Raw genomic sequence first — 23706 nt, 5'->3', positions numbered from 1 at the left:
AGCGGGTGAACAAAAGAAAATCTTGGTTGCTGATCTGAATAATGATGGACAGATGCTGCTGCTTGTGACTTTCATAAGTCTTGTTCTAGATAATTCGTCTCTATGTCATGTATCTCTTTTTGTGGTATCTCTTTTATGGTGTCAAGGTCATGTAACGACCTATTCTGGTTTCCCCACTATGCCTGGGATGAACATGTAATGATCTTGGTTTTCATATGTAAATTTCTGATGTATCCCCACTTGGCTGGGTGATGGATGTATGTATTGAGTCTTTTGGTGATAGGAAGGTCTTTTATGATGCTTAAGTCTTGAAGAACATCTTTTGCAGATCTTGCCTACAGTCAGGGGGAGCATGATTAGCACACTTCAGCAGAGTAGAGATTCAACATGTACTCAGGGGGAGCATGGACAGATTGCTACACCCTGGCATATACAAAGGGGGAGCTCATTCAGAGATTTCAGCGGATACTCAAGGGGAGTATGGATAGCGGAATGTTTATTAAGGAAAGAAAATATCTTGGTCCGCCCTTTGCCCTTGATGTCAAAGGGGGAGAGTGATTTGGTGTTGTTGCCATCAAGTCCAAAGGGGGAGATTGTTGGCATTATGATGCATGTTTTGTACTTGATGGCAACCCGCTCATAGAAGAACATCTCACTTATTTATAACTAGATGAATCTTCAGAAGAGCTATCAGATGTGACTGAATGCATGGGATACAGGATAGCTCAAAGGAATAAGAAGATCAAGTTCTAAGTGTGACAAGTTAGGTTTGCCATCAAGTCCAAAGGGGGAGATTGTTGGCATTACGAGACAAGTGTTGTCCTTGATGGCAAATCACACAGATGACAAATCATAGTGCAGAAGGTTAGCAACAAGGAATTGATGAGCAGAAGGTTAGCAGTAAGGAATTGACGATCAGACTACAAGTATGAAGAGAAAATACATATACGCAGGTTCATTGTGACCAAGCCGCGTATACACACGGGTTATACATTACAAAGGCACGTATGCGTATACACGCACTTTCATGCAAGGAAAAGTGCGTATATGTTGGAGAACTTACTTTTGGTCCGTGGTAGTTAGTCCTCGGTATTTGAACCTATGGTTTTGGACCATGGTGTCTCGTCAAAAGTGTTGATACCAAGTATTGGGCCCATGGTATTGATTTATTATGGTTTTGGACTGTGGTATTGAGCAAGGCCTAAGACTATAAAAGGAGAAGAAGATAATTAGGCAAACATATCGAAAAAGTCTTGAAAATCTGAAGAAGTATGAGATCGAGTGTGCAGGTTATGGGTTGATGATGCATTGCTTGATCTGAGCTAAGGAAGGATCTCACCGGTTGATGGAGAACAAGAACTAAGGAGAGATTGGGATCAAATGGTTTGAAATGAACTATATTTATATGGTTTATTATGCTTATTCTAGATCTACATACTAACGCATGTAATATAAATGTTATGAGTATGACTGATGTTTGGTACAGCTGCAAAGTTATAAGAAAATATTTTTAGATTTGTACGTGGGTTGGCCTTGGAAAAAGCGCGTATGTACGCGGGTTTGATTCATCATAGTAGCGTATACCATTTGAGCTATGATGTCTGAAGTTACAGGTGGTTCTGACTGTTGATGAGTTCTGATGACTGTTTAATAGTGTTAGTATTCTACATATCTTGGTTGGATGATTGTGTATTGATGGATGAGAACTAATATGGATCAAGATCATAATGACTCATATTTATGTGATCCGATGGACTAGATCTGGGTGCTAACACATATATTATCCTTGTATATGTAATGATCTGGTTATGTCAGAAGTCAGGAAGTGCAAAGAAGTTATGAATAAGTAATTAATGACATATACGCTGGTTCACCTTGATGAAGTTGCGTATACACGCAGATTCAGCACTTCCAAGTAGCGTATGCACTCTGATGCATGTTTTTGATGATACAGTTGGTTCTGATTGATTTTGCAGAGTTTTGTGATTGTGTTGATTGACAGGGTTTCAGTGTTTCAATGATTCAGAGATTGATGATGCTAGTAGTGATTGTTTTGAGCTTCAATGATAGTTCAGGAGTATCCAGTCTGAAAATGTATGAAACGTGGTACCTGGAGGAAAGAAGATTGTAGGCCGATGCCTACGTACTAGTATCTTAGCTAGTACAAGAGCTAAGGGGGTTGTAGCTCCCATCCAGGAGAGTCTGGAAAACGGAGAGGGTTGTAGCCCTCTGCAGGTAGAAGCCTGCGTACTGGTAAAGGACTGCACCAGTACAAAATATTGTAAAATGAAGTATCTTATTGAAAGAAGATAGAGACGACTTGCAGCAGGTGGTTTTCACCCACTTTGGGTTTCCACCTTATATCATGGTGTTTATGTGTGCTTCTTGTGTGTGATGATTTGTTCTATTTTACTGCACTTGCTTACTGTTCATATGGTTAATGAAGTTCTGATACACTAACTAAAGATCAACATTTAATGGATTAACTGAATCATAAGTATTTTAGATATACGCTAGTTTCTTTAGACACAGTTGCGTATACACGCGGTTTCCCTTGAATGAAGTAGCGTATATGTATCTAAGTATGGAAATGAAAAAGTTTTATTGATCTGATAATACTAATTCACCACCCCCCCCCCCCCTCTCAGTATTATTTCCAACATGGGGTTTCTTTCCCTTTCACTTATATGCACATTGATGGTCTCATACACATTATGTTATTATAGTTATCCTCATCAACTTAGGACATATTTTCCAGGGAATCCAATCTACATTTACGTGTTTATCCTGCCACATCAACTCAAATCAATCTTTAGTTAACTACCTTTTCAATTAACCAACTCTCCTAGTTATTTTGATTCTAGGTGAGCTGAATTCTTCTCCTCCTGGACACTACTATAAGTAAATTAGTTAGTGAAATTTCAAATGAGTCAACAACACCAATTTGTAACCCCGTACTATCTAATGACCATTTCATCCATCAGAGCTAGGCCAATCAAGAATTGCTTACTCTTTTTAAAGTACTTTGCAATTTTTTTTTTAGAATACTTTATCACAATGCCATGTACACATAGCACGATAAAACAATACACATGTACACATGCACATATACATATAACACACCATTTTACACATTACCAAATAGAGTCCAAAGACAACACTATCTCTATTCATGTGAACGAGGTCATACTACTTTTTCTTTTCCATGATCACAACGTAAGGGTCTTGTTCATTAGAGGTTTCTTTTTGTCAACATATTACTCTTTCCATGCCATTTGTAAGCAACCATATTTTTATTCCAATGACTCCTGACAACCATGTTAAACATAATGGCATTTTCACACACACACACACACAATTATTCAACAATATCATGTTTGCAATACATATGTACATGTGAAATTTAAGTCAAGGTTAAGAGAACTCTCTTTTACCATTTTATTGTCCATCATTTTTGTGGACTCAACTAGCCTACTTGATTGTCACATTACTATTTCATGACTCTCAATTTTAGCTCTGATCATTTTCACCTTGCCCATGTTTGTGTAAAGCTATCATTTATGAATCTTTTCAGTACTATTTTTGCATGTTTTCGTACTTTTCCATCTCCAAGAACAACCAACATTGTATTACCACTCTCACTTTTAATTGGAGAGTCTCCAAATGTTTCTTTTATTTTTTTTATTTCAATAAATTATCATGATATTCTATTCCAGATTACCAACACTTTGTAAGGTGGAATTTCTTTTGTATCCCACAATTATCAGTTTTTATTGTGTTGTCATTATTTAGGTTATTATGGTATCTAGAACTAAAATGCTACAAGTCAACTGTTGACATTCCTCCATCAAGGAGGTCACAAAAAAAATTATTTTGGAATTTTTCATTTTTCAATTTTTTATTTTTCTTTTCTAAGAAGCATTTGATTAATTCTTCCATTGTCTTGTTAGTCATGAAGACCAAACCTACTCATGATAGCCATGGAGGTTTACCTAGAGTCATGAGTTATGACATTTAGCATGCTCATACTTCAGTTATGTTGTTATTATGCGGTTTTCCTTTGATACAGATATTCAGTATATCCAGCTCAATTGTAATACATGTTAACATTGGGTATCTCCTATGTTTGTGTTATACTTTATTCTTCATAATATAGAGTTCTCCATCCTCTTCTTGAAACTTTTTCACAGGTATTTACTATAACAACCATAGTCAAAAATCTATGTAATAAAGTTAATAAAGGAAAATAATAACCAAATGTCATGGGACATGTATTCCAAGTTGAATGTTGGGAAAAAACATAGTCATGGATATTACTTGTGATTAATTAATGGCCATGGAAATTGGCAAGGGAAATGGAAAAGGCTTTGGAAATTAATGAGGCATTTATTGGCATTTTATTTATGAAAATAATGGAAAATAGGAGAAAAGGAAAGTGAAAATTCATGGGTTACATGTGAAGATGAAATTGAAGGAAAATAATGGAAGATCAGTACACATCTTTTGTCAGTTTAATATTTGGAATTCGCATTCTATTTTCTCTCTCTCATACTCTTGGACACTTAATTTTTCTTGGAGCACTCTTGGAGGAGTGTGGCACACTTTGGATTTGGAGTAAGAAGGAAAAGAAAGAGCAAGGGAACAGTGGGATCAACGGCTACAGTGGGTTTTTCTTGCAGATACCGAGTTGCATGTATGATTTCCTTGCTAGTTTTGGCATGCATTGCACATGCATGTGGTTTCTTGGTTATGATTTGTCATTGGCATGGAAGATTTCCTAGATTGATAGTGGTTTTGCCTAGCCTTTTAATTTACTGGATAGCCATGGTGTTGTGGGTTTTATCTGTATTTTCTAGTTGGTGCTCATGTTCATTATGGTTGTGGGTTGAGTTATTAGTTCTTGGAGCCTTCGTTGGACAAATGCTCTGGAAGCCCGCTAACAGCGTGGGTTAAGTTACTAGTTTTGGAATCCTTGATTAGACAAATGTTATGGAGCTCGGAAGAGGCCTGAGTCCTATCCCTGAAAAAGTGGCTCAGAATTCAGGGTCACTGGCACAGAACTGCTTTAAAAAGGCCACAGTCGAATGGATCCTTGTTGTGGGAGTCACTGGAGGGTCTCAGTCACATGGAAGGCTTGTCATGGGAGCAACTAGAGGTCTAGTTCAGCAAAAAATCAAGTTGTCTTAGGGGTTGGCACTTGGAAGGGTTGATTGTCTCCTGAAGGTTTTGTAGCTCCTGAGGAAGGTCAAACTGGTCTTGTCTTGTCGGTTCCACTTCCCTAACTGTATATGGGGAGTTGAATCATATCATAGTAACTCTTCGTCACATGTTTACCCCAGTTGGTCAGTTAGCTTAAGTAAATGTGGGAGGAGGGTGTTACAGAGTGGTATCAGAGCATGGTTTTGTTCTCCTTGGGCGATGTCTAGTTTCCCTTTCTCTTTGGATGAATGTGTTGTCATGCGTACATGTTAGTTGCATATATGTTTATTATGCTTGTGGTCATGTGCTTGTTATGTATGCATGGTGGTGGTCATTGTTACAGTTATGTTGTCATGTGAAAGTTGGTGATGTTGTTGTTTGGATGTCGTTGTCATGAATGCATGTCGGTTGTATATGCATGTCAGTGTCTATATGTTATTATGGATGCATTGTCATGGTTATGGTTTTCGTGCATGAGGTCATCGTATGTAATTGGTATTGTCATGCATGGTAACTGGATGATGATTGAGATGATGTTTATATACTATGATGATTATGATTATACATATAGTGTGCTAATATGGTTGGCCTTGCAGACGAGACATCCTCCCATAAACTATACTAAGATGTTGGTTTTGTTTATGTTTTGGTTTTAGTTGACATGATATATTTGTAGGAAGAGAAGAGCAAAGATGACTAGCAATATGGTATACTACAATTCACGAGACTCTCCCTACCAATCAAATGAGAAACATGGTGATGGGAATTATCCTGACATATCAAACATATTGAGAAGTTTGAAGATAGAAATAAGGAGTTGCAAAGAAGATAATGACATAATCATTTGGGCACATGAGAAACAAGAAGAGGTCAATGCATTTATCCTTCAGAGCGGGTCATACTTGCTGAGAGAATGACCGTTTAGAATCAGTTATGGACATGAGGACATGACTAATGGAGCATATGGTAGTAGGTCACATTGTCAGCACAAGTCAGATAGAGATGACATGGTGAGAGATGGCAGGTTCCTAGATACAAAAGATAGACAAGGTAATGGACATGATATTTACTCTAGTTCTGGTTCAGACAAGTATCATGGTCATTTGCTAAGAGAATGACCGTTTAGAATCAGTTATGGACATGAGGACATGACTAATGGAGCATATGGTAGCAGGTCACATTGTCGGCACAAATCAGATAAAGATGACACGGTGAGAGATGGCAGGTTCCTAGATACAAAAGATAGACAAGGTAATGGACATGATATTTACTCTAGTTCTGGTTTAGACAAGTATCATGGTCATCATCACTATCATCCGTATAGGAGGAGTGGCAGGGAATATTTTTCGGATGAGTTCAAGAAATCCAAGCCACCTACATTTGATGGATAAATGAATAAGTCACATGATGCAGAAGTGAGGTTTCTTGGGATGAATAAGTTCTTTAGATTACTTGATACTGAAAGAACATGAAGGCCAAGATAACGACTTTTAGTATTAAAGGTAAAGCTAACATTTTGTTGGAAGATGTGAAAAATGTCAAGGGCATTTGGGAAGAGGAGTTGACTTGGAGTGAGTTGGAGAGACTTTTAAGGAAGAAGTATCTATCGGAGAGATACTATGATGATAGGGAAAAATAATTCTATGAGCTGATGATCCAAGTGGATATTGGTGGCCACCCGCCAATTCCACTTGGACCCCCACCATTGCTTCTTTCAGTTTTTCAGTTTCCTTAATTGTAGCACAGTTTACTATTTTTAGCAGTTTTGTCGGGCCCTAAACTTCCGAAGCCGTTTTGAGGCCTTAACGACGTATTTTTTTAAATCTAACACCAGCGATAAATTTGATCTAAAATCATCTTTTTCGTCATAGTCCTCAAAGAGGTCTTTCCAACGGGTTATCATGCGCGTCAAACTGAGATAATATGACCAAGTCGCAACCCCGGGAAGTTGGCTGTCCAACTCACCCCAACAGGGCCCATAAAGTCTTGGTGTTACATCTCCTCGGGTTAGGGTTTTGGTTGTTTAAGGTTTTCTCTTATTGTTCAATAATAAAAATCCCTTGAGCCTCATTGTAAGGCAATTCAGAGGCATGTAGCCGCCACATCTCTTCTCAGAGATAAGCTACCATCGCCCTAGCTAGTTTATTTCTATTTCTGTTTGTAAGCATATTTCAGTGTTTTACATTAATGAAATGAAGTATTATTTCTATTGCATCTCTGTGTTTATGGTTATCTTTGTAATTTGTTGCGTTCCAATTTAAATCCGGATCAGTGGTATCAGAGTGATCTGCTTTTTCTCTGTTTTTCTTTGCATGTCCCCAATGAGGTCGGGATATAAGGAGTTAGGGCTTGAACTGGTCGAACCTTTGCAAGACTAGCCTCGCAAATCTTGACGGCCTCCCATGGCGGATGAAAAAAAAGACGAGGGGGCAAGAGATCCTATCAAAATCTTGCTCAAAGAAGCCCTCGAGCGACAAAACAACGCGATGATGGACAACTTTGCCCAGATCCTTCAGCGGCTACCTAAGGGCGACGCATCAGCTTCCAATAGCTACTTTGGAAACGACACACCGTTTAAGGTACAAGTTAATTTTGAAATCCCCATATTCGAGGGTCAGATAGACGTAGATGCCATGGATAAATGGTTAAATCTGCTAGAGTGTTATTTTTATGTTCATGATTTTCCCAGTCAGGAAAAGATTATTTTCGCTTTTCTCAAAGCAGCCCCCCATGTCAAGGACTGGTGGGAAACCTACTGTGAGCAGAAGGATGAAAGTACAGGCTCACTATTTTCATCTGCACCCACTTGGAATTCATTCCGGGATGCCATCAAGGAGCAGTACTACCCTGTCAGAAGCTATGAGGATCAATACATAAAGTGGACCACACTGCAGCAGGGAAGGGACCAAGATGTGCCGGAGTTTACCAATATTTTCCATACCCTTCGCACAAAGTTGGGTATCAAGGATTCGGAGCAACATTTGGTACTCAAATACCATGGCTGCCTGCACAAGTACATCCAAGAAGAAATATAATTCCTGAACATCTCCTCGCTCGGCACGGCATACCGATATGTCGTCAAGGTCGAGCAAAAGTTTAAACAGAAGAAGCGAGACTTTGGATCTGCGAATCTGAAGCAAGAGAAAGGTGCCCCCAAATTGCAAAACAAAGGACAAAGCCAAGCCAAGGCAGCCCAAGACAACCCGCCAAAGCTGCAAGCAAAGAATAGTGTCGTGAAGCCAAAAAAGGACACGGGAAAGTGGTGTGAGTTCCATAAGAGCTCCACTCACAACACAAGTGAGTGTCGGGCCAAGCAGTCACTGGTGGCCGAGCTAAAGGTTTCAGAATCAGATGCATGTTCCGACTTTGAGTCAAAACCCGACAAGGGGAATGACAAAGGGAAGCAAATTATCGATGCGGAGCCCAATGCCATCGTTGCCACCACGAAGATCTAGAAGGAGGAACCCGAAGATCTAGAGGAGGAGGAGCATCTCTTCCACTCCCAGATGTGGGTAAAGGGCTCCCCACTATAGTTCATTGTCAATAGTGGGAGCCAAAAGAACCTTATTTTGGCAAAGGTCATGAAGCTGCTGGGCTTACCGACCATAACACATCCACAACCGTACACCATCGGGTGGCTTCACCAAGGATGAGATCTTCGCGTGAGCCAGCAGTGTCGCCTTCCATACAACATCAAGCCCTTCACGGATGAGGTATTGTGTGACATTGCTCCCCTTGAAGTTTGTGATGTATTATTAGGACAACCATACTTGTGGAAGCGACATGATGTGTATGAATCAAGGCCCTGTGCTGTTATTGTTACTTTGGGAAATAAGTTGTACAGGATACCATAGGTAGCACCGCCTACCGCCATCTCTTTGGTTACTGCAAAACAATGCAGTAAGCTCATTTCCAAAACCAGGAAATTTGTTTTCCTGATGATACGCCCTCAAGGAAAGAAGAAGACGGTGGCCACGACCTCCAGACAGGGCCCCTCTGCACGACAACTACAGATGGACAAGGTCATGGAGGAGGAGTACAAGGACATCTTTACCTGCCCCGCAGGGGTTCCTCTGCACTCTCAGGTCAAGCACTCCATCGATCTGACCCCACGTGTGCCGCTGCCCAATGGAATAATCTATCGGTGCTCCGTTTTAGAGAACGATGAAATCAAGAGGCATATTCAGGTGTTGTTGTAGAAAGGTCACATCCGTCCAAGTTCATCGCCCTGTGGGAGACTGATCGTGTTGGTACAGAAGAAGGATGGGACTTGGAGACTCTATATTGACTATCGGACGTTGAACAAGATCATTGTTCGTAATAGGTACCCGATCCCACGGATTGATGACCTCTTGGACCAACTAAAGGGGGCAAAATATTTCAGCAAGATTGATTTGAAGTCAGGATATTACCAGGTACCAATCGAACCCTCCGATGTGTGGAACACTGCCTTGAAAGGCAAGGAGGGAATTTTCGAATGGTTGGTTATGCCTTTCGGATTAACGAATGCTCCTGCAACCTTCATGAGGCTAATGGATGACATATTGCGGCCATTCACCAACTCATTTGTAGTGGTATACTTGGATGACATCCTGATCTTCAGCTAGAGTTGGGAAGAGCACCTCCACCACATTCGACCGGTTCTCCAAACACTGCGGCAACACAAGTTATGTGCGAATTTGGAGAAATTCACTTTTGGCATGACTCAGGTTCAATATCTGGGATATATTATTGATGAACATGGGGTGCATGTGGATCCAGCCAAGATCCAAGTCATTCAGGATTGGCCATCTCCAACCACTCTGACAGAGCTTCGCAGCTTTCTAGGTCTTGCCAACTTCTACCGTAGGTTCATGTTGGGATTTTCTCATATCACTTGGCCCTTGAGTCAAGTCACCAAGGGAGGAGCGAAAGAAAAATTCTTTTGGTCTGAATCTCAACAGAAGGCATTCACAGAGTTGAAAGATCGCCTCTGCTCGGCACCAGTGCTCGCATTACCAGACTTGCAACAACCATTTGAGGTCAAGACAGATGCCTCTGACTATGCTATTGGGGCAATCCTTACTCAACATGGCCATCCAGTGGCATATCATAGTGAGACACTTTCAGACACAATATGGAAGTATCCCACTTTTGACAAAGACATGTATTCCATTTTGCAGGCCTGTCGACAATGGAAGCAGTACATTTTGGGGAAGGAAACGGTCATCCACACAGACCACCGACCCATGTAGTCATAAAGACCATAGGGAAATTGCAGAATGATCGCCATCAGAAGTGGTCCACATACCTGCAACAGTTCCATTTGAATATCAAGTATAAGAAGGGCAACACCAATAATGTTGCAGATTGCCTCAGTCGACCATCGATCATGGCATTAACCACTGTGCTCAACTCTTGTGGGCACGAGACTTCTGATTGGCCACTTCTCTACAAAAGCGACCCAGAATTCAGCCACACATACCAGACACTCTTGGAGGGTCAGCATGTTCTAGATTTTCACCTCCAGGATGCCCTGTTATGCCACATGGGTCACCTTTGTGTTCCTTCAAGCCAGCGTGCCAAGATGATTTGGGAAGCACACTACAGTCGGGTTGCTGGGCATTTTGGGGTCGAGAAAACGGTTGCAGTACTGCAGAAGTATTTCTATTGGCCGAATCTTCGACAGGATATCGAGAAGTACATCAGATCATGCATTCCCTATGCCATTGCCAAACCAACAATCAAGAAGCAAGGCCTCTATACCCCACTGCCTACCCCTAGTTGACTTTGGGAATCCATCTCCATGGATTACATGTCAGGCCTTCCTTCTACTAAGCATGGAAACAACTGTGTTTTTGTGGTTGTCAACAGGTTCTCGAAGATGGCCATTATGGCGGCCTGCAAGAAGAATATCACAAAAGAAGCCACTGCTAAACTCTTCTTTGAACGAGTGTGGGTACACTTTGGGATCCCACAATCTATCATCTCAGATTGGGACAGTAGGTTCCTCAGTACATTTTGGTACCAAACTCACTAAGTCCATAGCCTTCCATCCTCAAACTGATGGCCAAACAGAGGTTGTCAACAGGATGATCATACACATTATGCGCATGTACAACTCAAAGAATCCATGCACATGGGATGAGAGCCTCCCCTATGTTCAGCACAGCTACAACTGGGCTCTCCACAGCTCGACTGGCCATAGCCCTTTTCAAGTGAGCTTGGGATTCCAGCGACTATGTCCCATTGATGTGGCCATGCCATTTGCAGCTACTCATGCAGATTCGGCTCATGTCCAGTCCGAAACAAATAAGGAAAACAGCTTCATTGAGCACATCCAACATATTCGCCAGCAGGTCCATGACATTCTGGAGAAATCAAATGCCAAGTACAAGCAGTGACATGATCAACATCGGGTACCACACAAGTTTCAGGTGGGCGACAAAGTCTGGTTGCATTTGCAAAAGGAATGCCTTACTAGAGCTTATTGGAAACTCAGACCACTCCGATATGGTCCTTACACCATTACCAAGGCTATGGGATATAATGCATTTGAGCTCAGCATTCCCCCATTCCTTGGCCTGCACCCAATGTTCAATGCAAACCGCCTTCGGCCATACTTTCCACCATTACTAAACACATAGGACATCACAGAACAACTCACACCCACGGAGTTAAATCCAGATTGCATGGAACAAGCTGCAACTGATTGGATCATGGACACACAGATCAAGCACACGCTAGAAAACTATCCAGCTGTATCAAGTTGTCAAAGCAGGCCAACTCCTTCACCAAGGCAAGTGGCTCACCAGGGACCAAGTTCAACAAAAGTTTCCTCATCTCATGGAGGAACTCAATGCAATGGGGACCATTGCTTCCTAAGGGCGCAAGAATGATCCAGGTGGATATTGGTGGCCACCCGCCAATTCCACTTGGACCCCCACCATTGCTTCTTTCAGTTTTTCAATTTCCTTAATTGTAGCACAATTTACTATTTTTAGCAGTTTTTTGGGCGCTAAACTTTCGAAGCCATTTTGAGGCCCTGAACGACGTTTTTTTGGAAATCCACAGCCACCGATTGTTTGTTTAAAATTGTTTTTTCCATCATAGTACTCGGAGAGATCTTTCCAACGGGTTATCATGCGCATCAAATGGAGATAATATGACCAAGTCACAACCCCGGGAAGTTGGTTGTCCAACTCACCCCAACGGGGCCCATAAACTCTTGGTGTTACATCTCCTCGGGTTAGGGTTTTGGTTGTTTAAGGTTTGCTCTTATTGTTCAATAATAAAAAGGCCCTTAAGCCCCATTGTAAGGCAGTTCCGAGGCATGTAGCTGCCACATCTCTTCTCATAGATAAGCTACCATCGCCCTAGTTGGTTTACATCCATTTCTATTTGTAAGCATATTTCAGTATTTTACATTAATGAAATGAAGTATTATTTCCGCTGCATCTTTGTGTTTATGGTTATCTCTGTAGTTTGTTGCGTTCCTATTTAAATTCGGATCAGCTGAAGATGGGATCCATGAATGATGAGGAGTACACTAGTAGATTCTTGGAGCTATTGAGGTATGTGTCTTATCTTAAGGGGGGGAAGTGAAGATTCATAGACTCATCAGTGGGTTGTCGGTAGCATTCAAGGATAAGATTGAGTTTGATGAGCCTAGATCATTGGAGGAAGCCATTAGGAATCTAAAGCATTGTTATGAACAATCAAAGTGTAGATCTAAGACTAAATAGGATTGGAGAGGTAATGATAAGAATAAAGGGAGATGGGATAAAAAGAAAACAAGACCTCAGGACACAGGTAATAAAGAAAATGCAACACTGCCTAAGAAGTTCCATGCACCTGATAGAGGATAGGGATTTCGGTCTAAGGAGCAGAACAAGGGTGATGGTAGGAAACCTTTATAGTGTTGGACTTGTGGTGGAGAGCATCGTAGGAGATATTTTCCACAACATCAGGGTGGTAGGCCTCAGATCTACAGTGCACAAGAAGCGTGGACAGTGGGGGATGTTGGATAGAGTGTTCCACGGATCTATGCAGCATTGGATAACAAATAGGCAAATCACCAAGCATCTATTATCGAGATAGATGGTAAGCTTTGTGATCAAGCTGTTTCTATTTTGATTAACCATGGATCTAATAATAGTTATGGTAATCTTGAATTGGTGGATAAGCGTAGTTTGAATAAAGAAGTGCATGCAGAGTCTTGGTTAGTGCAATTGGCCACAGGGACTAAGAAAATAGTTCATCACTGGGCAAGAGCTAGTGAATTTGAGTTGAATGGTATGCCTATGTCAACACATTTTAATGTGTTTACATTGGGATCATATAGTATGTTTTTGGGTATGGATTGGATATATCTTCACGGGACCAAAGTGGACTGTTATGACAAGGTCATTGAGTGCTTGGATGATGATGGGGAAAAAATAATCTTGTAGGGTAATAAGAAGGCAATGTCAGTCAGAATGGTTACAACTATGTAGGAAAACCACAGTTGTAGGAAAGGGTGTGTTATTTGCAGTACATACTTCCAGTGATAAAAATAAGGATGTTGAGGATGCGGAAGTTTTGAGTAGGTGCCCCATTTTACAGCAGTTTCAACATGTCTTTCTTGCAAAGGTTCTAGATTTGTCGCCTCATAGAGAAGTGGATTTTTCTATTGAATTGGTACCAGGAGCAGTACCAGCATCAAAGGTACCATACAGGATGAGTACACCAAAGTTAGTGGAATTAAAGGTGTAGCTGAAGGAAATGTTTGACAAGGGATACTTAGGCCAAGTGTATCACCTTGTGGTGCACCAATGTTGTTTTTGAAGAAGGATGGTACTCTAAGATTGTGCATCAGTTACAAATAGTTGAACAAGGTGACCTTCAAGAACAGGTATTCATTGTCGATGTTGATGATTGATTTGACCAGTTGAAGGAAGCAGCAATGTTCTCGAAGATTGACTTGAGATCGGGATATCATCAAGTACACATTAAAGAAAAGGACATCTACAAGACTGCTTTCTGGACCAGGTATGGGAATTACGAATTTGTTGTAGTTCCTTTCGGTTTGACTAATGCTCCATCTACTTTTATGTGCTTGATGAATAGTGTATTGTGTCCTTATCTGGACAAGTTTGTTATTGTATTCATTGATGATATATTGATATATTCCAAGAATGAGGAAGAGCATGTCGAACACTTAGCAACAATGTTGAGATTGCTGAGAGAGAATTAGTTGTATGCTAAGCTCAATAAATGCATTTTCTTTCAGATGGAGTTACATTACTTGGGGCATGTAGTTTTGAAGGAAGGAATAGCAGTGGATCCAAAAAAGATAAGAGCTATCATGGAATGGGAAGCTCCTAGAAATGTGGATGAGGTAAGATCATTCCTGGGGTTAGTAGGTTATTATAGGAGGTTCATCAGGAACTTCTCCCAGATAGTCTATCCCACTACATCTTTGTAGAAGAAAGGTAAGAAATTTGAATGGACAGAGGAATGTGCAAACAATTTTGAGCAGTTGAAGCATTTGTTAGCAAATGCTCCAATTTTAAAGATTGCAAATCCAAACAAAGAGTTTGTGGTATGTACAAATGCTTGCAAGAAAGGACTTGGTGGGGTTTTGATGAAAGAGGGACAGCTGGTATGTTATGAATCAAGGAAATTGAATGAGCACGAGAAAAATTATGTTACACATGATCTTGAGTTGGGATTGATCATCCATGATTTGAAGATGTGGAGGCACTATCTTCTTAGCAGAAGGTTTACATTAATGAGTGATCACAGTGGGTTGAAATATATATTTGACCAACCAAACCTGAATTCTAGACAAGCTATATGGTTGGCCACGATCAGTGATTTTGAATTTGAGATCAGGTACATTAAAGGTAATGAGAACATGGTTGTGGATGGTCTTAGCAAGAGAGTACAGGTAAATCACATAGAAGTTATGAGCTTCTATGGGATAGATTTATAGGAACAAATATTGCAAGCAGGATAGCAGGATGACGGGTATAGGGAGCTTATGCACAAATTACAGTAGGGTACAGGTGATCAACAAGTGGACTATCGTCTTACGGCAGATGGTTTGATCAGATTTAGGGACAAGATCTATGTGTCGAATGACAGTGAACTCAAGAAGCTTATCCTAATATAATTTCATGCTAAATCATGTTCAAGTCATCCAGGATATCAGAAGACATTGACATTGGTGAAGAAGTTATATTATTGGCCGAATTTGAAGAATGAAGTGGTTGAGTTTATGGCTAGGTGCTTAGATTGTCAACAGGTAAAAGAAGAGTGCAAGCATCCAGGTGGATTATTACATCTGATTATGATTTCAGAGTGGAAATGGGAGGTCATTTCCATGGATTTCATTACAGTTTTATCGAGGACATCTAGATAGCATGATTCTATCATGGTTGTGGTGGACAGGTTGACAAAGGTAGCACACTTCAGTCCAGTGAAGTCTACTTATTCAGCTAATGATGTAGCACGGATCTTCATCAAAGATATAGAGAGGTTGCATAGTGTACCAAAGAAGATCGTATCAGACGAAGATGCCAAGTTCACCTCTAGGTTCTGGAAAGAGTTGTTTGTAGGTTTGGGTACAAAGTTGGCTTTCAATACATGTTATCATTCACAGACAAATGGACAGACAAAGAGGTTCAATAGGAATTTGGAGGACATGTTGAGAATGTACGTCAAGCATCAACAACGAAAGTGGGAAGAGTATCTTCCATTGGTTGATTTCGCTTACAACAATGGGTATCAGGAGTCTCTGAGAATGACTCTGTTTGAGACACTCTATGGGCGGAGTTGTAATACTCCCATCAGTTGGAGTGATCTAGTGAACAAGTTGTTGATAGGACTAGACATGTTGGCACAAATGGAACAATAAATGTAGGTAATCAAGAAGAATCTAAAGGAAGCACATGATAGACAGAAGAGTTATGCATATCATAATACGGTGTTTAAGGAGTTTCAGGTTGGGGAACAAGTGTACTTGCGCATCAAGCCTAGGAAGAGCTTCTTGAGGATTGGATCATGTGCCAAGTTGGAACCTCAGTATTGTGGACCTTTTAAGATTCTTGAGAGGATTGGACCAGTAGTCGATCGAATTGCACTACCTCTGACAGTGAAAGTCCATGATGTATTCCATGTGTCATTGCCTAAGAAGTATGTTAAATATGTTGATCATGTGATTGACTGGTCTGTATTGCAGGTAGAGCTAGGAGGAGAATTCCAGTAAAAACCTCATCGCATTTTGTAAATAAAGATACTCATGCTCAGGAACTAAGCAATCGAACAGGTTAAAATGCAGTGGAAACACTTGGACCTGACGAAGCTACATGGGAGATGGATGATCAAATGTGAGCTATGTATTTTTTTTTATTCGTTGGTTGAGTAGATGTATTTTGGTATATGCTTTGGTGTGGTGTTTTGGTATATGTATATGGATGTAAATATCGCCATGAGTTGTGTTATAAAGCTCCAATAAGCGGTATGGTTTTCATGTTGTTATGTTTCTATGTTTGTCATGTTGGTTTTCTTTCCAGTAGGTTGTTCATTGTAAATACTGCAACGAGCTAAGTTATAAAGCTCCATGGGCAGTATGTTTTTCTTTTCAATGGTCTTGCTAGTTGTAGGTGTCATTGAACATCGAGGACGGTGTTCCCCCAAGGGGGAGGGTTTTGTAACAACCCTAGTCAAAAATCCATGTAATAATGTTAATAAAGGAAAATAACAACCAAGGTCATGGGACACGTATTACAAGTTGAATGTTGGGAAAAAAAATAGTAATGGGGATCGTTTGTGATTGATTAATGGCTATGGAAATTGGCAAGGGAAATGGAAAAGGCTTTGGAAAGGCATAAGGCATTTATTGGAATTTTATTTATGAAAATAATGGAAAATACGAGAAAAGGAAGGGGAAAGGTCACAAGTTTGTTGGACCTCATAATTGTCATAATTTCCTTGCCTTACTCCTTCGTTTTTATATTATTTTCTAAGTCTTTTTTGTAATTAGGCTATGATAACTTATGAAGTATGCATTCTAGGAGTGTTTTATATGCATTTATTATTTCATTATCCGTATGAATGAATTTAACCATTAAAGTGTTATTTACTTACAAATGGATTCTTATTTTGGACAGGAATCTATTGATGAATTGGTATTTGACGCTACTTCCTGGAATGATCATGGGAAATTGGATAGCTTCATGTTGTTACACCTTGTTTGGAGCAAATTAGTCAACGACGAGTTTCCGACTTGGTCCTCCAGATGCATTAAGATATCTTGTAGCTTAAAATGAGCATCCTAAGAATCTTTAGATTTTCAGGATCATTTTTTATCAGAAATAGACTAACTTTTCTTATCTTTTACCGATGTGATATAAAAACATGCATTAAGCCTCGAAAGGGGTTGTTCACTTGTAATATTGTTTTTGACATAAGTTCAAACTTGCAAAGACATCAATTGTAATCAGTTCTCTGTAATTGAATGGAAGTGTTTATTACTCAAAGTTTTTGTGGTGTTGATTCTTTTCATAAGGCAGTTCGATTCTAGGGATTTAGGCTCGATCCTGGAAGCAACACTATATTTACCTGTACTATTAAGTTGGTGTTTACTTCTTTTGTCTCAATTATTTCCATTTGCATAATTGCTCTTAATTTCTCGTTGCTTGTTCATTAAATCATATGATTTGCTTTAAATAGGATTTATAGATATTTTTACATAGTAGATTTGTTGTAGTTAATATGTTATGAATGTCATAATTTCCTGTTGTTTCCTGTAGATTATCATAGACCGTTATCTTGCATACTTAATTGCTTTCGATGATATGATTCTGCAATACTGTTTTTCCATTCTGTAGTTGTTGTTCCCTATGTAACAATTTAATTCTTAGTAGGTTTTCCTTTGTTGTTTCCTTCATAAAGAATTTAGAAGTTGATGTTATGAATGGTTCGATGTCGTTATAAATTGCATTATGAGTTGATTTCTTCAACATTACAACTTTGTTTTTCAATAGGATAGAAGTAACTAGTCATATCAACATTTATCTTGCATAAAATGTGTTGATAACCTTAAAATAGAAAATTGAAACCTCGGGTTGAAAAATTAATGTGTAGTAGTTAATTGCTCCTTTTAGGAACAATTAATTGGCTCAACATTTTTCGCCGTTGTCGGGGAGGTTGTCCTTGGGGGTTGGGTATTAAAGATGAAAGGTAAGAACTTGCACACACACCCAAGTAAAAATATTGTGCTAGTGCCTACCCTCAGCTGATACGTTTAGGTTGTTTAGTGTATATGACTAGAAAGAAACCTAGAACTAAGAATCAGATAGAGATAGATCAGAAATCTACCTCAAAAATCACCAAAACCCAAGGTCAAGTTGGCCTTGGAAGAACAACCTTTATAGACAAAATCATTTGTAAATCAGAATCTCAAGCGTCTGTAGGCCCCCAAGCAGTATTTGGGAAGGGTTCTACTATCATTGCCCCTAGAGTAGGAGGGTCATCTGCTGCAGCTAACGCTGAGATTCATGATAAAACTTTAGGATCTTAGTAGAATTTCCAAGAAATACCTATTAGGCATCTCGATCATTTTGATAAGAGTGAGGGGCACTCTTGTAACTTAAGAAAAGGGAGAGGTGAGACAAGTGAACCATACCCTCAACCTTCTGAGCAAGAATCTCCTGCAATACCCATTGTGAGAAGAGAAACTAAAATTCCTGACCTGAGCAGTGTTGTGAGACCTGGTCAAGGCCCAGAACCCCGTCAGCATATTAATATTTTCTAGTTAGTACCTCTTGATTATAGGATCCCTAAAGGTTACTGATGGATCTTTGATCAAATGGAAAATCTAGTAACAGGAACGCAAACCTCAACCATATAATATCCTATTGTTGATCTGCAAGCTCATGCACCAATGAAGGTTATCCTGTTGCAAAAACTTTGGCAAACTTTCATGGGATGGTCTCCGAAGATTCCAATACATTTTTGTTTGAGTTTGATGTCTTATGTCGGGGATATGATTATACTACTGACCCCCAAATATTAAAGTTTTTTTGCAATTTAAAAACTAAATATGGGAATGGTATGTTAAAAATCAATTTGAAATGCGACCAAATTTACAATGGAGAATAATGGCATGACAACATACATGGATCAAATTGATAATCCGCATATGATGTTAATAATGTCTATACCCTTCCAATCTCCACAAATTTCTTTATCCCTCTGAGGAAGGAAAAGCAACAACTTCCTTCAATGATGTAAATCAGAACACGTGTTCTATAAATTGATTTAACAGTTCAAAACTCTCTCCAGAAAAGCATTTGAACTCCAGTGATACAAGTGTCTCAAAATCCTCAAAAATAAAGACCACATTGCATAAATGTGCAAGGAAAATGCATCTATAAATATGAAGCACCTTAACTTCGAGGTACTAAAAACCAAAAACTAGCTAAAGAAGCCGAAGCATAAATGTATCATGGTAGCTTGAATTTAACCATTTGAAGCTAATTTCAAACCTTGCCAATGCTACTTTCATCCTTGGTGAAGCAATATGATTTTTTCAATAGTGTGAACAATTGTAACTGAAGTGCACGACACCCCTTATCTTGGCCAATCCAATCCCTTTACTTTCCATTTAAAAATTTTACGTTAAAAATCAAAATGGAGCTTCCTCATGTGCTTCAAATATTAGATAACAGCTATGCCAGGGCACCAAGTGTATTGACATAATTAGATATCCATAAATATGTGGCAACAACCTTCGTTGCCTTTAAACAGAAAATGATCTTATAGAAGCCTCAAATGTGAAGTATCATTGATCCTCTGAATTTGCCATCCTGTTTTAAAAGAATAGCAAGCAACAGTCATGGATGTGTTGTCAATATCAGTGTTGTGAAAATCGCGATTAAATCGCGATTTTTTCAGCTTGCCGATCAAATCGCGATTTTTATACGAAAAAATCGCCTACTTTTTTTTTGCCGATTTTTACTGAAAAAATCGTGCTTTTTTCAAAAAATCGCGAGTTTTTCCAAAAAATCGCGATTTTTACTGAAAAAATCATGCGGGGTCGGGGCATCACGATTTTATAATTTTTTTTTTGGTTTTTCAGTTGCTCATTTAGACAGTGGCGCGCGCGGAGGGAAGATGAGCTCTTGGAGAAGAGGGTTTTTACTATTTAGCCAAATCTAAGTGCTTAGAGGAGAAAATCAAGAGGAGACCACCGATTTCTCCATAGAAACGGTATGAGGATTAATTTTTTTTTCGTTTTCATTGTTTAAAAACATTGTTTTTGTATGTTTTTCATTGTTTTTGGTTGGGAAACTTGGTATGGGCACCATTTTTCTTTTGTTTTCAACTTTCCATTGTTTTTAAAAAAAAATTGTATTTCTTCATTGATTTGGGATGGGTAACTTGGTATGACTATGGGAACCAATTTTTTTTTCTTGTTTTCATTTTTTTTAAACATTGTTTATGTTTTTTTCATTGTTTTTGGCATTTGCCATTTTGTTGGGTAACTTGGGTTTGGATTCTGGAATGGTTGGGTAATTTGTGTTTGAAACTTTGAACTTTGGAATGGTTGTTTTAGGTTGGGTTATAGGTAACTTGGATTTTCATTGTACAATCATCAATGTAAAAATTAAAAATTAAAATAATAAATTGTAATTTGTAAATTTGTAACTTGTAATTTTGTAAATGCTAAATTGTAATCCTAATCCTTATTTTCCCATAGGTTCACAACTTCACCAAAACACCATTCAAGACTTCAAGTTTGCAAATTCAAAGTTCAAAAACAAACATGCCAAGGAAATTGGATCCTTTCTGGGAATATGGTGAACCTAAAGCTCCGAATGATAGACAAAACTTGAGTTGCAAGTTGTGTGGAAAGGAGATATACGGGGGGGTGTACAGGTTGAAGTTTCACCTTGCACAAATCCCTGGACATGATGTGGGGCCCTGTATAAATACAAATGCTGAAATTATCCAAAGATCCATGAGAGCATTGGAAGAATTAGAGCACACTAGAGAGGCCAAAGAAGAACTCAAAAGGCAACTAAAAAGGTCAGCTGAAGGAAGTGGGCCAAGTGGCACTGGTTCTACTGCAGCATTAGTCAATCCAGTAGCTACAACATCATTTTTGGTTCCTCGAACCACACCTGGTTCACAACCATCTATCGGTTCAATGCTAAAAAGAACTGATAAAGAACAAGCTGATAGGTTGATGGCAAAATTTCTCCTCTGGAGTGATATTCCTTTCAGCGTTGTAAGGAATAATCCATTTTTCCAACCTACTGTTGATGCTATTGCCAGTGTTGGCCCGGGGTACAAAATCCCTTCTTATCATGATTTCAGAGGCCGGATTCTTCAAAATGAAAAGCGTGACTGCACCCAAAGATTGGAGGATTTTAGGGCATCATGGGCACAAACAGGATGCACTGTTATATCAGATGGTTGGATTGACCAAAAGGGGAGAACCCTTATAAACTTCTTGGTTAGTTGTCCCAAGGGGACTATGTTTATCAAATCTGTTGATGCATCTCATCAAATCAAAGATGCAAGAACTTTATGTGATTTGCTGGATGTGTTTATTTTGGAGGTGGGTGAACAACATGTTGTCCAAGTCATAATGGACAATGATGCAAATTATGTTGCTGCTGGTAGAATGCTTATGGACAGGCATCCTACTTTATTTTGGACACCTTGTGCTGCCCATTGTATTGATTTGATGTTAGAGGACATATGGAAAATTCCCTTTGTCAAATATATTGTTGACTCATAAAAAACATCACAAAATTTATATATAATCATACATCTGTGCTTAGCTTGATGAGAAGATTCACCAACAACAAAGAGTTGGTGCGCCCCGCCATTACATGGTTTGCCACGAGTTTCATATCTCTTCAATCCCTCTTGAATTCTATGTGGGATGTGAAGAGAATGTTTCTTTCAGAGGAGTGGTGTACTTTGTTAATGAGCCGCAAACCAGAAGGAGAGGCCGTATGCAGACTAGTTTCATACCAGGAAGACTTCTGGGTGGGAGTGTAGGAGGTGTGCGCCGTTACTGAACCTTTGGTAAAGGTTCTTCGGTTGGTTGATGGTGAGAAGCCCGCAATGGGCTATTTGTATGAAGCCATGGACAGGGCCAAAGAAGCCATTCAGGCCTACTATGATGATAAGGGAGATGATGGGTTTCAGAAACAACTCCTTCTATGGGGAGTGATTGATGAGCGATGGAACAACACACTCCATCGTCCCATTCATGCTGCTGCGCTTTTCCTGAACCCTGCGTTTTCTTATGCATGTGGGTTTGGTTTTGATGCTGAGATCATGGATGGATTCTTATCCTGTGTCTAGAAGATGGTGCGATCTCCAGAACAACGTATAGAGATCTCTAAACAAATTGAGACATATAAGATGGTAGGTGGCACATTTGGCTTTGAGATGGCTATCACTGATAGGACGATTAAAATGCCAGGTATTTTTTAGTTTGTAACTTTGTTTCAAATTTCATTGTCTCTTCAAATTCCATTTTTTTCTTATGTTTATTTAAAATTATATTTGTAATTCTGTTGTAGATGCATGGTGGAAAATGTATGGTGGCAGGGTACCCCTTTTGCAAAAGCTTGCCATTCGCATCCTCAGCCAAACATGCAGCTCCTCAGGATGTGAGCGCAACTGGAGTGTATTTGAAAAAATACACAACAAGAAGCGCAACAGGTTAACACTTAAACATTTAAAATATTGCAAATTTCCAAATAAATTTTTGAATTCATTAAACAATATTTTTTTTATAATATTAATTATTAATTATTATTTCATGATCTTTGTACAGGTTGGAGTCCCAACGACTTAATGACATGGTCTACGTCTACTACAATCTTCGATTGTGGGTGAGGCAACTTGAGAGGACACCTGATGTGGATGCCATCTCATTGGATGGGATTGACACCACTGCTGCATGGAGGATTGAGGCCGAGAGGCCTCTCATGGATTTTGCTGATGATTGGTTAGTGTAGGATGTAGTGGAGGGGGAGGAGGAGGAGGAGCAGGAGGAGGAGCAGGTGGAGGAGGAGGAGGAGGAGGTGACACCGCCTGCCCGGGCTACCACTACCACCAGTAGAGGACGTGGTCTACCTCCTATAGCTCCTACTTCTAGTTCTTTAGCTTCTAGAGCACATCAGACTCCACTGCCATTTCCACCAGCACGGGCACCAACATCTACATCTAGAGGGAAAGGGAAAGCTGTGGCATTTTCTCGCAAGAGGGGCAGAGGAAATCAATAGGATTAGACTTTCATTTTATTGTATATGACATTATGACATGATGAGATACATGATCATATTTTTTGTTGATATTTTGAGGCTGAGTTGGGACTCAGGAGTCAGAACTTACTATTCAGGACATGATTCAATGTTATGTGTGATTTTAGTGCTAGAAATGATATTAAACATCTTATATATTAGTTTTTTTATCATATTTATGTGTCAATGTATTATGTTGTAGATGGTTTAG

At 39.5% G+C, this 23706-nt stretch overlaps 1 protein-coding gene across 1 annotated transcript; it reads left to right on the top strand.

The window, feature by feature from the left end:
• Positions 1-4989: 4989 nt before the first annotated feature.
• On the top strand, positions 4990-23210 carry LOC149266535 (uncharacterized). Its single transcript, XM_089408560.1, has 3 exons — positions 4990-5155; positions 22770-22911; positions 23027-23210. The coding sequence occupies exons 1-3, from the start codon at positions 4990-4992 to the stop codon at positions 23208-23210; spliced, it is 492 nt and encodes a 163-aa protein (XP_089264686.1).
• The last annotated feature ends 496 nt before the right edge of the window (positions 23211-23706 follow it).

The sequence above is a fragment of the Pinus tabuliformis genome, chromosome 6, assembly GCF_031772625.1.
Source record: "Pinus tabuliformis cultivar Carrire ecotype Pingquan chromosome 6, CPIR1, whole genome shotgun sequence".
NCBI classification, from domain to species: Eukaryota; Viridiplantae; Streptophyta; class Pinopsida; order Pinales; family Pinaceae; genus Pinus; species Pinus tabuliformis.
This window is presented reverse-complemented; position numbering and strand designations above follow the sequence as displayed.

Bases quoted from the DNA above. Each gene is read 5' to 3' on its own strand.
- LOC149266535 (XM_089408560.1), top strand. From the start codon at position 4,990: ATGGAGCTCGGAAGAGGCCTGAGTCCTATCCCTGAAAAAGTGGCTCAG. The intron at 5,156-22,769 runs GTCTAGTTCAGC...ATTCTGTTGTAG, and splicing joins TGTCATGGGAGCAACTAGAG to ATGCATGGTGGAAAATGTAT. The intron at 22,912-23,026 runs GTTAACACTTAA...ATCTTTGTACAG, and splicing joins CACAACAAGAAGCGCAACAG to GTTGGAGTCCCAACGACTTA.